Raw genomic sequence first — 14775 nt, 5'->3', positions numbered from 1 at the left:
GTGCTTGTAACAAGATACAAAGTGCCTCTAGATTCCTGTACTTCATACAGATATGTTTGGGTAATTGAACGTGTGAACAGTATGACTACCCTGTAAAGGATTTGGATTCACCTTGTTATCCCATTGGAACCCAAAAGTCATTGCATGTTTGAAACTACTTTTCACCCGGAGTATCACATCTTAGTCTCAATGCTTCTTTTCTAGACCACAGTTTGGAGGAGACTACTGCACTGGAGAAAGGAAACGCTATCGCATGTGTAACATTAGCCCCTGTCGAAAAGGCTTGCCCACCTTTCGTCAGATGCAGTGCACTGAATTTGACACAGTTCCCTACCAAAATGAATTCTACCACTGGGTGCCAGTTTATAACACAGGTACGAAGCTATGATTCTTTTTAATGTCTTGAACAAATTCCCAAGATTAGGCAATCCCTCTGTGCCACAAGGCAAGCAAGTGGACAGAAGACTGGCCTGGCTGAACAGGGAACTCCTTCTGGTACTAGAGCAGAAAAAGAAAAGATACGAGGCTTCACAGGGAGATGAGGGCTGCGTTTTGCAAGTGCAGGGAGAGAACAAGAAAAGTCAAAGCCCAGCTTGACTTGAACCTGGTCACTGTGGTGTCAGACAACAAAAAAAAGGCTTTTTCAAGTATGTCAGCTGCAAGAGAAAAACAATGCACTGGTAGGTGGAGCAGATGGTGACCTAAGAAATAAGAAGGAGGAAAAGGCACATTTAATGCCTTGTTTTTTGCCTCAGTTTTTAACAGTAATGACAAATCTTAGGCTGCCTGGTCCTCAGAGCTGGAGGACCATGACTGGGGGAGCAGTGACTTCCCATCTGTGGTCACCAAAATTGTAACTGAACAACTATATCAGCAAAATATTCATAAGTCAATGGAGCCTGATGAGATTTCTCCCCAGGGTGCTGAAAGAGTTAGGGGATGTTACAGCTGGACCCCTCTCAACAATTTACCAAAGGCAGTAGGAGTCTGCAGAGGTCCCTCCTGGCTGGAAGCTAGCCAATACTATACCCTTCTACAAAAAGGGAATGACCCAGGAAACTGTTGACCTGTTAGTTTAACCTCAGTACTTGGAAGAGTTATGGAGAAGGTTGTCCTGGATGCTACTGAAAGTCAGTTAACGAACAAAGCAACTATCAGGCATCATCAGCTTGGGTTCATGAAGGGAAAGTCCTGCCTTAGTAATTTGATCTCCTTCTATATGATACAGTCATCCATTTGGTGGATGAAGGGCAGGCAGCAGACGTAATCTTTTGGGATTTTAATAAGACCTTTGATAGCATTCCTCACAGCATCCTTCTGTACAAAGAGCAAGAGGACAAGAAAGCTGATATCAGGGCTGGAAGGCATGTCCTGTGAGGAGAGGCTGAGGATGCTTGAGTTGTCTGCTTTGGAGAACGGGAGGCTCGGAGGCGACCTCATTGCTCTCTGCAACTTTGTGAGCAGGGGAGGTGGAAAGTGTAGGTCTCTACTCCCTGGGAACCAATGACAGGACACACGGAGCAGCACAAAGCTGGACCAGGGGAGGTTCAGACTGGACATTAGGAGCAATTTCTTTACCATACTGATGGCCAACCACTGGAACAGTCTTTCTAGCAAGGTGGTTGATGCCCCATGCAATGTTGAAGATGCATTTGACAATGCCCTCAGTACTTTTACTTTTGGTTAGCCCTGAAAAGGTCAGGCAGTTGGACTCTATGATCTTTGTAAGTTCCTTCCAACTGAACTATGCTATCCTATTCTATTTGAAGCATCCTCGATTTTGGTGACCTTTTGCCAAATCCTTCAAATATCAAGCAAATATTTCTTCTCTGGCTTACAAGGTTTTTTGTCTTATTTTTGTCTATGTTTTCTCAGCAGCCAGAATTTCAGTGTAGATCTGCATTTCTCCCTCATGATCTATGAGGTCCACAAAATAAATATAAAATAAAAATAAAATAAAATAAAAATAAAGTTTGCAACTTCATTCTTACATTCTATTAACATCATTTAAAGTGTTTTCTTGCTACTAAATTCTATCTTATCCTGGCTTCCTCAGGTCAGTTTTCAGGGGACATGCATTTAGACAGAGAGTTGGCCAAATCCTGTGCTGATCCTTCATCTAACATCATTTTGTATGACTGTTTATGGCAGTAGGTAGCTATTGTGGGCGTAGTGCTTCCAGTTTTGTCCAGCTGTGTCCAGCTGTGTCCAGCTATTGCACTGAAGTACATCAGGCAGTTTTTCTGTCATTTCAAATGTTAATTTTCTGTCACCTTTCAGTGTTTTCTAACGGTGTTCTGGGCACAATAACTTCAAGTAGGTTGATCAGTCAGTTCTCTGTCTGAGATGGAGCAGTCTGAGCCTTTCCTGTGTTTGTTCAAAACAAAACAAGACTTTGAACAAAAGCAAACCAACAGTCTCTTGTAAACCCCCACAAAGAGAGCTGATGCTTCAGGGCTCTCAGTCTATACCATCTTCCCTTACTTTTCCCCCTAAATAATGCCATCCCATTTTAAAGAATTTTTGGAGTACTCTGTTCCTACTTGAAGCTTGCAGCCAAGAAGGTTTTGGCTTGTTTTATTATCAGTTATTTTCAATTCTCTCACCCTGTACACGTGATATAAGGGGAAAAAGAAAGTGTTTTGAAGCTTTACCAAACCCTGATTGATGTAACAGGTTTTTTTTTGTGAAAAGATTTAGTTGAGATGAAACCATGAGATAGAAATTTTCTAGATGCTGTTAATTTCTGCTTTCCTTCATCCTTCTGGAAAAATGGTAAATGGTGAAAGAAACCTTGATGACCATCTCTCCCATCTTTAATTACATAGTTTCCTTAACCAAGTTATAATGATTGTCACTTAATTAAACACCATTTAAGTGTTCTTTCCCACTGTGTAAATTGTACCTTCATAAAGATTCTCTTGTAAATAGTGAGATGCAACAAGTGGCTTTAACAAGCAACTGGAAAGGAAAGAAATGGGTCATACCTTGCTGTTTCCTAGGCCAGCTATGGTTAAGATTCTAAATACTTTGAGATTTTTCCCTCCTGTTTTAGACGAGTTTGAGCTTTCTGTGGGGACTTGCACAGTCCTATTGTAGAGTTGTCCTGGAGCACAGAAACCTGTGTGCTCATGCACCTGAGTATCCATGGGAATGTCAACATGAAGGGAACTTGCAGGTTCAAGATTTTTTTTGGTGTTACGGTGGCTCTGACCAGGGTATCTACTGAATTGTTCTCATAATTCTGGCCCCTGCATTGACACTTTAGTCAGATTTTGGTGCTAAATGACTTCTGTTGTCATCAGGCTGAGCCCACATCTATTTTTATCATACCTTTTGACAAATTACATTTATCTGAACCTGATAGCTTCCTAGGACTTAAAGTCCACATAGTCATCATGCATCTTACATTAAAGTGATTAAAGTAATCATATAAACACCATTCTTTTCTCAGTGAGTGCCAGGATCATCTAATTCACTGGCAGATAGGGGTTATGTAGCTAAAGAGTGGGAAGTTTCATATTTCTTCCAAAATACGTCTGTGTGTCAAATACGATCTGTACTGATATAGTCACAAGGCTTCAGCTAACAGTGTAAGATAATGCCTCTGCTGCCATTGCTTTGGAATTACATTTTCTCTTGCAGTTCCAAGTTTGTTTATTGTGATAAGGTAGTTTCACCTTAGTTTCTTTTTACCTGTTTTGTCTGCTGGGCAATTGTCTTTTCTAATTTTGTTTTGGATTTCCTCATCCCATTCTGACTTCTCACAGACTGGCAAGGATTTCAAGAGTAGAGGCCCACCTCTTTTATTCCTTGAGAAGTTGGGAAACAACTATTGAAGCCTTATCATCTGCTGGCAGACAGATTAATCACATCCATCTCAGTCAGGTTAAGTTGGACCCTTCCTGCATTCAAACTCATGGAAGTCAGCTAAGGGAAATGTTTGAATTTTGTATTTCTGCTTAGAGCAGGGAACATGTTCTTTTCTGGTTATCTTCATGTTATTTTGCTTACAGTTGGTGAATCTGAATTCTATTCTGCTATATGCAGGGAAAAAAAAGCACACATGTTCAGCTAGGGCCAATGCAATGCCAGACAATCTGGATGAGGTTCACAGAAGAGCGAAATGAAAGACAAGCAATTTAAAAATTATAGTTTAAAGTAAAGGCAAGAAAAAGGCAAGTGCTTCTCCAGAAAATAGAAGATTGAGTGATTTAAATACAAAGTGCTTGAAGATTGTTTCTAAAGGTGTATCGCGTACATATCCCTGAGCTAGTAGAGGTACAGGCTAGCAAGCCTGCATGGCTCCATGCAGTGTTGTGCTCAGGTCTGGAAGCTACAAAGCCTCAAGCAGTTTTATGCCCTTGTTAACTGACTTTGAAAAGCAAGACCCCATGGTCTTATTAGCTAGGTTTGAATGTAGCTCTTCTGCTTTAACCATCAAGTGAAAAGTTTCAGCATCAAGTTTAAGCCATTGAACTTCATACTGCAGCTTCTGAGCCCCTCAACTCAAGAGGGGGGAGAGATAGTACAAAGAGAGTCAAGGGAGAGCAGGCTCCTGCAGTTCTTCATGCCTGTGAAAGGCAGGAGAAGCAGTAACAGCCAAAATAATACAAGAACACTTTAGATAACACATTAAGAGTTCTTTATTGCTGGTCATGTAGAAGCTTAGAGGAATTAATGTTATCATTTTATATTACAACACAAACAGGGCATGAGCAACCTAAGTGGCTTTGATCCTACTTTGGTGTAGAGAAATTTCAGGCAGAAATCTGATCATTACTGAATGTTTACAGGTTGGATGTAGTATTCCATGTATATGCTGGATTGCAAGATTTTCTGTGTCTTTTGGCTTAAAAATTACTAAAATGACAGCCTTTTTGTTAAAGTCTCATCATGAATTAACTAAGTTTACTGAAGACATGGAAACTAAACCAGCTGCTTTAAGGAGTTCTTTTTGAGCAGCCCTAATGCAATGCAAACCCTTGCATTGAACTCTGTTTAGTCTTTTTAGTTTTTTTGAGGACTAAAATAAGAGTTAGAAAATGTGAATTCAATGCCAGTCTTTGCTTTTGAGTTCTTCCATCATATGAGGCAAAGTATTTTCCTTGTATGGCAGTTCTCTATCTGAAAATAGTAGGTAAGACCTTTCTATACCTGTATCTGTCTCACGTTTAAAATGTTAGACGTTTGGAAGACAGTGACTGATTCTTGTGATGTTTATTTACAGCCCTAGAATAATAGAGGCCTGATACTTCATCAGATCCTTGAGCTCAGCTGTAAAAAAAATAATAATGATAGATAAGTAAATAATTTCAGCAAATGAATGGCTAATACAGTGTTTGGATAATTTCCTCAGTAGTGCCCTAATCAGCCTCCCATGCAGATGAAATAAGAAAATAGCTTTAAGAGTGAGGACAGTAGTATAAAATATTGGATAGGAGTGAGTCTGTGGGGAAGGAACAATAATCTCTCATTTCCAGTGGGTCTTAGTAGAAAACTTACAGGAAGAAATGCATTTGTTGTATAGGTAGGATCTATATTTAGATGAATTACTACAATTAGGAAAAACAGGAAAGCTTTCAGGTCTACAAAGCTCTTCTTTGATTCATGAGGCTTTGCAAGTCTGAAAGTTTGCTTGTTATTTATTTTTACTTTTTCATTTGGCTTAGCGAGGAAGATTATCTTTCCCTACAAACTCTTTCTGAGTTATATACTTAGACCATCGTCGTGACAGGAATATGTCAGTAGTCAGCACTGCCTGTTTTTTCTTGTTCATTGATTTCTGAAATGAAATTGGATACAGTCTTGCTTGTTAATGTCAACATACAGCTAGGGAGGAGATACAGGTATCAAGCTACTACTCTACATATTTCATTATGAGCCGTGTAAAAGCTGAAATGGCTTTAAGCAAAGTCTGGATCAGTCAGGATGCATTTTTAACAGGTCACAGACTTGCCGGGATTCTTCTGTTCTCCTTACTATATGAATACTGTGACTAGCATTTTAAAAAAAGGTGTGGTGAGAAGATGTTAGTGCTCTAAAGCAAACTTTAGAGCACTAACATAATCAAATTAGCCAAAAACCAATTTCTCTAGGTAAAGGTAAAATAAATTGTATTGCTTATCAGGACTGTTGTTATCAGAACAACTGGCAGAGGTTATGGCTGACAGTTTTCACAGAGGGTCTGAAGACTGATAAGGTTTACAAACTTAATGTTCTTGCTTGAGATTTTTACAGTTCAATCTCTGTTGATATTCTTGAATGTGACTGATTATCACCCTAATTTCCACCAGTGTCATTACCTCAGTCTCCTCTGCCTCTAATCCCTCTATTGCCCTTTCTTTATTAAGAGATCATTATTTCAGAAGCCACAAGCACATCATTGTTGTCAGTCTTAAAAAAACGTTTAGCTCTACTGACAAGAGGGAAAACAAAGCTCCTCATTAAGGTTTTGGATTTTCTGGAGTATCCCCTTTTTATTTTTTGGATCCCAGTTTTAAAGCAATGCTGGTTACATGAATGAGATTAATAATGTTAAAGTTCAGACTGTGCAGGAGTCAGTGCTGGTATTGCAAGCACTTCAGGGCCAGGAGCTGCTGTCACTTTTGTGCACTGCATGGTGCTGTGTATGTGTTGGTGATGTACAAACCAGAGCAATGAAAGTGAATTTCCCCCTTCAAAAGCATAAGCTCTTTTAAAGGAAATGATTTGGTTTCTCTGCATTAGCAAAAAATTGAATTTCTCGCATTACTAGAAACTTGTCCAATTTTAAATACAGCTCTTTGTATGACACAAGCAAGGTCAACAAAGGAGGAAGGGGAAACAGAAATCCATTGTCTAGGATATCAATTTATAGTTATCCCTCATTGCTCTGAGACAGGGGAGCAATTGTTGGCTATCTGGCATAGGATGAAAATGTCACTCAGCACAGGCACCTCTGTAGCACCCAGGGAGATTTTAGCAAAATGGCTCAATACGGTGCCTTGAAGTTCCTACTAACTGGCAGTTTTAAGGCCTACTGCTTTGCTCAGCAAAGGATTTTGGCTTGCTGAACATGAACAAATTGCTGTGGCACTTGGTTAGTTCAGGGTCTTGGAACAGACCAGGAGCAAAAGATGGTTCTTCTGCTGCTGTCCCTCCTGGATGTGACAGGGGATAGCTTTTCTTTCAGTCAGATAGCACTGAGTGGGGCCTAGAGGGAAGCTGGGAAGGAACTCTTTGTCAGGGAGTGGAGTGATAGGATGAGGGGGAATGGCTTTAAACTGAAAGAGGGGAGATTTATTGTAGATATTAGGAAGAAATTCTTCACTCTGAAGGTGATGAGGCACTGGCACAGGCTGTGAAGAGAAGCTGTGGATACCCCTGGTGACTGTGCTGGAGGGTTTCTATTTCCTTGGCTTTGACCATGGTTTCAATTCTAGCTCATCTTCTGTGCTTACAACTGATTTATCAAACTTGTGTCCTTTGACTCACTTAAGCCTGAGATTCAAAACTTCAGGTTCCCAAAGACCAGCATCTATGAAGTGGGGCAGGTGCCTGTTTGGCTCTTTTTATTCAGTGTATAGACTAGGATAAGGCTGGGCCCTTACAGAGAATCACAAATTGCTTTTGCTGCAGTTTTTCTCTTCTCTGTTGCACATCTATACAAAACAAGCCTGGATATGTCAGACCCACCAGTATTATCTCCATTTCATAAATTGCCAACCAGGAAAAAAATCAAGTGTTTGAAATAATTTATTAACTGCCAGCAGGTATCTGAAATTAAGCAGAGATGTGACCCTTGACTGACAGGCAGAAGATGAGAAGCAATCATTTCACTGCTCACTGAGAGGGGTTGGCAGCACTGATCAAGAGTTATAAATTATCTGAAATCACTCAACCATCAGCTGATAAAAACCAGTTTGCCTTGGCAATCTTACTCCCAAATTCCTCCTTTTCCCCTCACTGATGACTGTTGTTTTTGCCAGTTTCCTGTCCCTTTCTCCATCCCAACTGATGGCCTTATTACTGCTCAATTCAGCCAGCTGGATTTTAATATATCGACAACAGAAAGGGTGGAGGTGTGGGAGGTCTGATGGTACAGGGCTCTATCTGCTTCCTACTCTAGTCATGTTTATCAGACCTCTGCTACTTGCTAGTTAGCATTACTATGATTGCTTTGGTAACTGAGTCTAGTTATGCTATTTCTTGTCAGCAAATATAAGAGAAAGCTAGTGGATGGTGCGGTGAAGATATACGGTCATTCTCAGTGCATTACACTTCAATGTCCTGCTGTAATATTTTCTGAGGGAGTATTTTGTTTTCATTTCAGCAAACCCCTGTGAGCTCCACTGTCGCCCAATAGATGGCCATTTTTCAGAGAAGATGTTGGATGCAGTCACTGATGGTACTCCTTGCTTCGAAGGAAGGCACAGCAGAGATATCTGTATTAATGGCATGTGTAAGGTATTGGGTATGTTTGCATGTTTCTTTCTCTACAATTTTATGTAGTTATGGGAAAATACTTAATGTTTTTGTGGGTTGTGTTTTTTTGTGTGTTTGTGTTTGTGGTGTTTTTTTTTTGAAGAACCATGGCAGGCATTTCATTTTATTGCATTTTTAATGATCATGGAAATAAGTTCATAAAAACAACTTCTCTCAGTAGACGTGAGAGTCATTTCCATTAGTTTTAATGAATCCATTAGCCTGAGGGCTAATTATTTTTGGTACCTTTGAACTCTTCTTTTCTTCTTCTGTTGCTTTAAAACAACAGTTAAAGATAGCCTGTTTGTTTTTGGTGAAACATTTTCATGAATGGTAGCTTTAGGGTTGTAATTGGTGTCACTGCTATATGTGGTTTTATTTTCAAAATGCTGTTCAGTATTGCACACTATGTAGCAGTTCTGAACTGACTTGTAGTAGGATCAGACACTTGCTCTTAAAGACAATTAAAATTATTTCCCTTTACAACAGTAAATTGAATAATGTTGTACAATGAGGTAACTGGCAAACATGTGGTATGTAGCTCAATAATGTTCTGTTTATTGAAGAATAAATATAAGGTTCTCTGCATATTCTTCATGTTGGTAGTTAATATGCCTCATAACATTAGTCCCTCAGAAAGCAGTAATAAAAGATTTGTTCTAAGTTTTCCTTTCAGAACATGCCTTTGTGAAAGGGAGTTACTGAGATCCTGCTCCGATTCACAGTGAAGAGTTTCCACTTGGCTTTACTAAGAGCCAGGATGGGCCTTTTAACTGTGATGGTGAAAGAACTGACCTGCTCGTGAACAGCTCAAGCCAGCTTCAAACAAACCCTGCTGTATTGAAGAGTGTAGTAAATGTCTCATACTGTATCAGCACTTTACTAATGAGAGGCCAAGGAAGCTAAACCCAGAAGGCTGTTTTTGTGATGATATGCTTTTATGTTATGATTTCCAGCCTAAAAGGGTTGGGATCACTGTGGCTAATTTTAGCTTCCATATGCTTTCTGTATTGAACTTTGCCTGTGACCGTTCAAATTTTTGCCTATTTTGGAAATAGTAGAATGATTGACAGATTGGAGTTGAAAGGAAAATTTTAATTGCAGTTTCTAGATACCAGATATACTTCAACATAAATAGAAAGGCTTTGAGTCTCAAGAACTAAAAAATTTCTTCCATAGTACTGACACTATCATAAATATGGTTTTGTCAGCCTTTCATATGTTGACTACCACTTCAGATCTTCTGACAAACAGGTCTAATTGGAATCAGAATCATGGAGTGAACAATATAATCATGCAGCTGCCACAGATGAGAGCCAGCGATGAATAGGTAAACCCAAATATCTCATATCTCTGAAAGACAGTGTGTCTTTATATAAAAAAATGCCCAGCATAAAGCTTGAGGAGAAGCTCTTTCAAGTACCTCTCAACATAATTCACTAATATTTTAGTCCAGCTAGTTAAACACAATAAATACACTGCAGATCATGGTCAGTAAATCTAGAAATACATTGAATATAATTAGTCTGGTACATAATTCTTGTACTCCAATAGCAACATGTTGCTAATAACGTGGAAAAAGAGTTCACAGACATTAGCAGCAGTGTCTAATAATGCCATATTCTGGTTTTCATTACTTTATCTCACAAAAGTACTTCACATTTGTTCTAAGTCCTAAATAACACTTCAACCTGAAATTTAGTAAAAAACTGAAAGTGGTGAGATGTTGTATGTTAGATCTGTCTGTCCATACTGCTCACATATTTGGTTTGTGTAGTTCCTATTTAACAATGAATTTCAGAGTTTTCATAGTTGCTGGGGTGGGGGAAGATAGGTAGACTCAGTTCAGTCAATAATCTAATCTACTAAATTCAGCTGATTTTAACCTGATTTTTCAGATAGCCATGGTTTTGCTCAGAGCAGACAGAGAAATTGTTCTTACCTAGATGGCTAAACACGGATTGAGGTACCTCATTTTAGTTACCTAAGGTATACCGAATGGTTATCTAGCCATCCTGGTAAATCAGTGGGAAGTACAGACACCAGTGCTGACTCTTTTGTCCTTTGTGATTTTCCCAGTATTTGGGGCCTAATTTTTCAGAAGTGCTGCCTATGCCTCACTGCACAAGGAAGTTTTCCTGTTAGATGTTGGTATGGTATTTCTTTAGAACTTCCTGATCAGAAACAAACCAGAACTGGTAACTTACTTGAGAACCTTGTAGAGAAGACAGTTGGGCCCTCTGCTCTGTCATTTACATGTAAGAGGAATTCCCTGAATGTATAATAGTGTTAAATCACTCTGCACTGGGAATAGAGACTGCAAAGGGAAACCTCAATGCTACATGCCTGCAATTGCCACCATGTTTTCCTTCCAAGTGGAAGAGGGATGCAGTCCCCTTAACCCTTTTATTCTGTTCTCACCTAGCTTGGCCTTCCTTCTTGGACCCAATCCTGTAACTTAGAAATGGAAGGTGGCAACAAGATCTGTTAGTAATGTTACCTAAAATTGTCAAGATATATCATGACTAGTTTGCTATTTAACCATATTTCTCTGCACTCATCTTTTGGGTGCCTCTCCCTTTATTTGGAAGATTGTTAAAGAACATAACCTATCTCCACATGTTTAAATTATATGTCACAGACTCTGATTCTTATTAGAGCACTTGGCTGCTCCCACAGAGACAATAAGCAAAGATACTGCCACTGTAGTATGTTTGTTGACTACTAGAAACTACATACATGAGTTTTCCAGACTGAGGAGTTTGGTTAAACATGCCATGGCATTGTCTAAAAGTGAAAACTTGGTGAACACACTGAGAGTGTGCAGACATTGACAGTGGAGGACCTGGCATCTCTGCTGTTTGTAACAAGCATTCGTCTCCTGCACAGAATTTTAATAGGTTTAAATGACCTTCAGTCATGCAAATCTGTAAACTGTTCTCTGTGGTAATGTGCGGTTATTATATTGAGAGATTAACATACTATTGAATTACACAACCATTGTACTAGGGAGGAAAGTGTTGTGTGTTTTTTTTTCCTTGTGCTAAAAAGCAGATTACGTATCTCAATCTTTCTGTAGTACTTTCACTACCATTCACTATGGTTCAATCTCCTCTTCCCACTGCTAGCCCAACAGGAAATTGATTCAGAAACATCTAGACAAATTATAAGGCACATCGGGGCACATCTTTCCCTGTTCAAGGCAATCTTGTGGCCAACATGACAAGATCATGATTTCTTTATTTGTAGACCAGTGGGGGAGACAGATGGAGGAAGAACTTAGAAGCATAACATGGGATTCACGTAACTTTGATATTCAGGCAGTACATCCAGGACATACCCTTCAGTGAGAGCAAGAACTTTTTGTATCTGCTCCCACAGCCAGTCTGGCACAAAAGTCTCTCCCTCTGGAAGTGGCAAAAGGGTAATATCTCTGGCTATTTTCCTTTTAGTCACCAAACAGCGGGAAAAAAATTGTTTCTCCTACCTGTAACATAGCCAGGCAATTCAAGTCATTATTTCTGCCTCCATACTGTGTGGTGGGACCAGTAATAAAGCCAGTCTCAGGTGTGTCAAAAAGACTCTTGGTGAATGGGGCTATGACAAAGGGCTGCAGGGAGTGATGATGATTTGCAATGCATATACTATGGCACAGAAGGGTTTCTTGTTAGCACAGCATGTTTCACAGGCAGAGGGTGCACAAGAGCATATGTGTAATACAATCAGAGGATAATTGTTGCTGTTTTTTTCTTGTTTTAATAACCTGTGTTTAGTCTCCAGATCCTCTTTAACAGGCAATTTGGCATAAATTTTAGGCATGCTTTTTAAGGCAGTTTTAAAATATATGGCTTCTGCGTATCTAAATAGAAGATTGAGGAAAAGAAATAAAAGGGAGGAGGAAGCATCTAGAAATATATCTGACAAATAACAAAAATAATGTACAATTCACTGGAGCAAGAAGGTAAAACCTGGCCTGAAAATTACAGTTCAATTAAATGTATTTGTAATGAATGACTGCTAAACCTGTTTACTCATGAAAATGTGCACTTTGTGATGGTCATTAATGGCCTTGTAAGACGATGACCTGCTGCTAGATATAAAGGTCATTTCACCACCAGCAGCACCCCTGTAGCTAGGAAGTAAAGTGGAGGCTTTACTTACTGTGACACAGCTATGCAGATGCTTCATTTTGGGGGACCCCTGCACCATACCCTGCTGTGCTTATAGATAAGTCTGGTGATGTCTGGTCAGGTGCAAGCTGTTTCAAATGTCAGAGGAAAACCGAAATAGAAGCCTCTATGGTTATATTTGGAAAGGACAAAGGGATTCATTCCCTTTGTGTCACAAGGATGTCATGTTTTGATACCATGGATGTGTTAATAAGGGAAATGCATGGCAATGTGTGAACAATCTGAGCTGGTACAGAGTACATACAGCCCATACAGAGACACTAATTGGCACCCCAAAGGCAGGAAAGTGGTCATACTGTGGTAGTGGACTCTTTCACCAGTGACAGCATAGTATTTCAGGACTAAATTGTTCAGTGCTTGGGGATTTTCATACTATGTGGTGGTCACAAAGGAAATATGCTCAGTTATGTTCATTTCAGAATGTCTGATTGACAGCTCACAATAGATAAATTATATCTGGGTGTAACCACAAGAATGAGCAGTAAATAAAGGTGAACAGAAACCTTTTAAGAACATGGTAGAAAATGCTTATTTGACAAAAATGATAAAACTTCAAGACGTCTTTTTTTGAGGTTCAAAAGAGAAGCTCAAAAACACTCACTCCTATTGTCCAGTAGCAAAACATGAAGTGTTGGAGTTCCAATTCTAGATTTTTCATTTGCATATTAAAATCACAGAATCACAGAATTTTCTAGGTTGGAAGAGACCTCAAGATCATCGAGTCCAACCTCTGACCTAACGCTAACAGTCCCCACTAAACCATTTCCCTAAGCTCTACATCTAAACGTCTTTTGAAGACTTCCAAGGATGGTGACTCCACCACTTCCCTGGGCAGCCTGTTCCAGTGCCTCACAACCCTTTCAGTAAAGAAGTTCTTCCTAATATCTAACCTAAAACTCCCCTGGCTCAACTTAAGCCCATTCCCCCTCGTCCTGTCACCAGGCACGTGGGAGAACAGGCCAACCCCCACCTCGCTACAGCCTCCCTCGAGGTACCTATAGAGAGCGATAAGGTCGCCCCTGAGCCTCCTCTTCTCCAGGATGAACAAGCCCAGCTCCCTCAGCCGCTCCTCGTAGGACTTGTTCTCCAGGCCCCTCACCAGCTTTGTCGCCCTTCTCTGCACCCGCTCAAGCACCTCGATGTCCTTCTTGTAGCGAGGGGCCCAAAACTGAACACAGTACTCGAGGTGCGGCCTCACCAGAGCTGAGTACAGGGGGACAATCACCTCCCTAGCCCTGCTGGTCACACTGTTCCTGATACAAGCCAGGATGCCGTTGGCCTTCTTGGCCACCTGAGCACACTGCTGGCTCATATTCAGCCGACTATCCACCATCACTCCCAGGTCCTTCTCTGCCTGGCAGCTCTCCAACCATTCCTCTCCCAGCCTGTAGCTCTGCTTGGGGTTATTGCGCCCCAGGTGCAGGACCCGGCACTTGGCCTTGTTGAACTTCATGCAGTTGACCTCAGCCCATCGGTGCAGCCTATCCAGATCCTCCTGCAGAGCTTTCCTACCCTCAAGCAGATCGACACACGCACCTAACTTGGTGTCATCTGCGAACTTACTGAGGGTGCACTCGATGCCCTCGTCCAGATCATCAATGAAGATATTAAAGAGGACCGGCCCCAGCACCGAGCCCTGGGGGACGCCACTAGTGACTGGCCTCCAACTGGACTTGGCTCCATTCACCACGACTCTTTGGGCCCGGCTATCCAGCCAGTTTCTAACCCAACGAAGCGTGCGCCAGTCCAAGCCAAGAGCAGCCAGTTTCTTGAGGAGAATGCTGTGGGAGACGGTGTCAAAAGCCTTGCTGAAGTCAAGGTAGACCACATCCACAGCCTTTCCCTCATCCACCCAGCGCATCACTCTGTCATAGAAGGAGATCAGGTTCGTCAGGCATGACCTGCCTTTCATAAAGCCATGCTGACTGGGCCTGATCGCCTGCTTCCCCTGCAAGTGCTGCATGATGACTCTCAGGAGGATCTGCTCCATGAGCTTTCCTGGCACTGAGGTCAAACTGACAGGCCTGTAGTTTCCCGGGTCTGCCCTCCGGCCCTTCTTGTAGATGGGCGTCACGTTTGCTAGCCGCCAGTCAATTGGGACCTCCCCCGATAGCCAGGA

General features: G+C 41.0%; 1 protein-coding gene across 2 annotated transcripts in view; it reads left to right on the top strand.

The window, feature by feature from the left end:
* The window catches only part of ADAMTS12 (ADAM metallopeptidase with thrombospondin type 1 motif 12), a 177115-nt gene that overhangs the window by 111192 nt on the left and 51148 nt on the right, over window positions 1-14775 (top strand). For both annotated transcript variants that reach the window (XM_082782644.1, XM_082782645.1), the window contains 2 exons: window positions 205-374; window positions 8315-8448. In XM_082782644.1, the coding sequence (XP_082638770.1) occupies window positions 205-374; window positions 8315-8448 (304 nt within the window). The remainder of the gene's footprint in view (window positions 1-204; window positions 375-8314; window positions 8449-14775) is intronic.

The sequence above is a fragment of the Aythya marila genome, assembly GCF_965140915.1.
Source record: "Aythya marila genome assembly, chromosome: Z".
Lineage (NCBI taxonomy): Eukaryota > Metazoa > Chordata > Aves > Anseriformes > Anatidae > Aythya > Aythya marila.
This window is presented reverse-complemented; position numbering and strand designations above follow the sequence as displayed.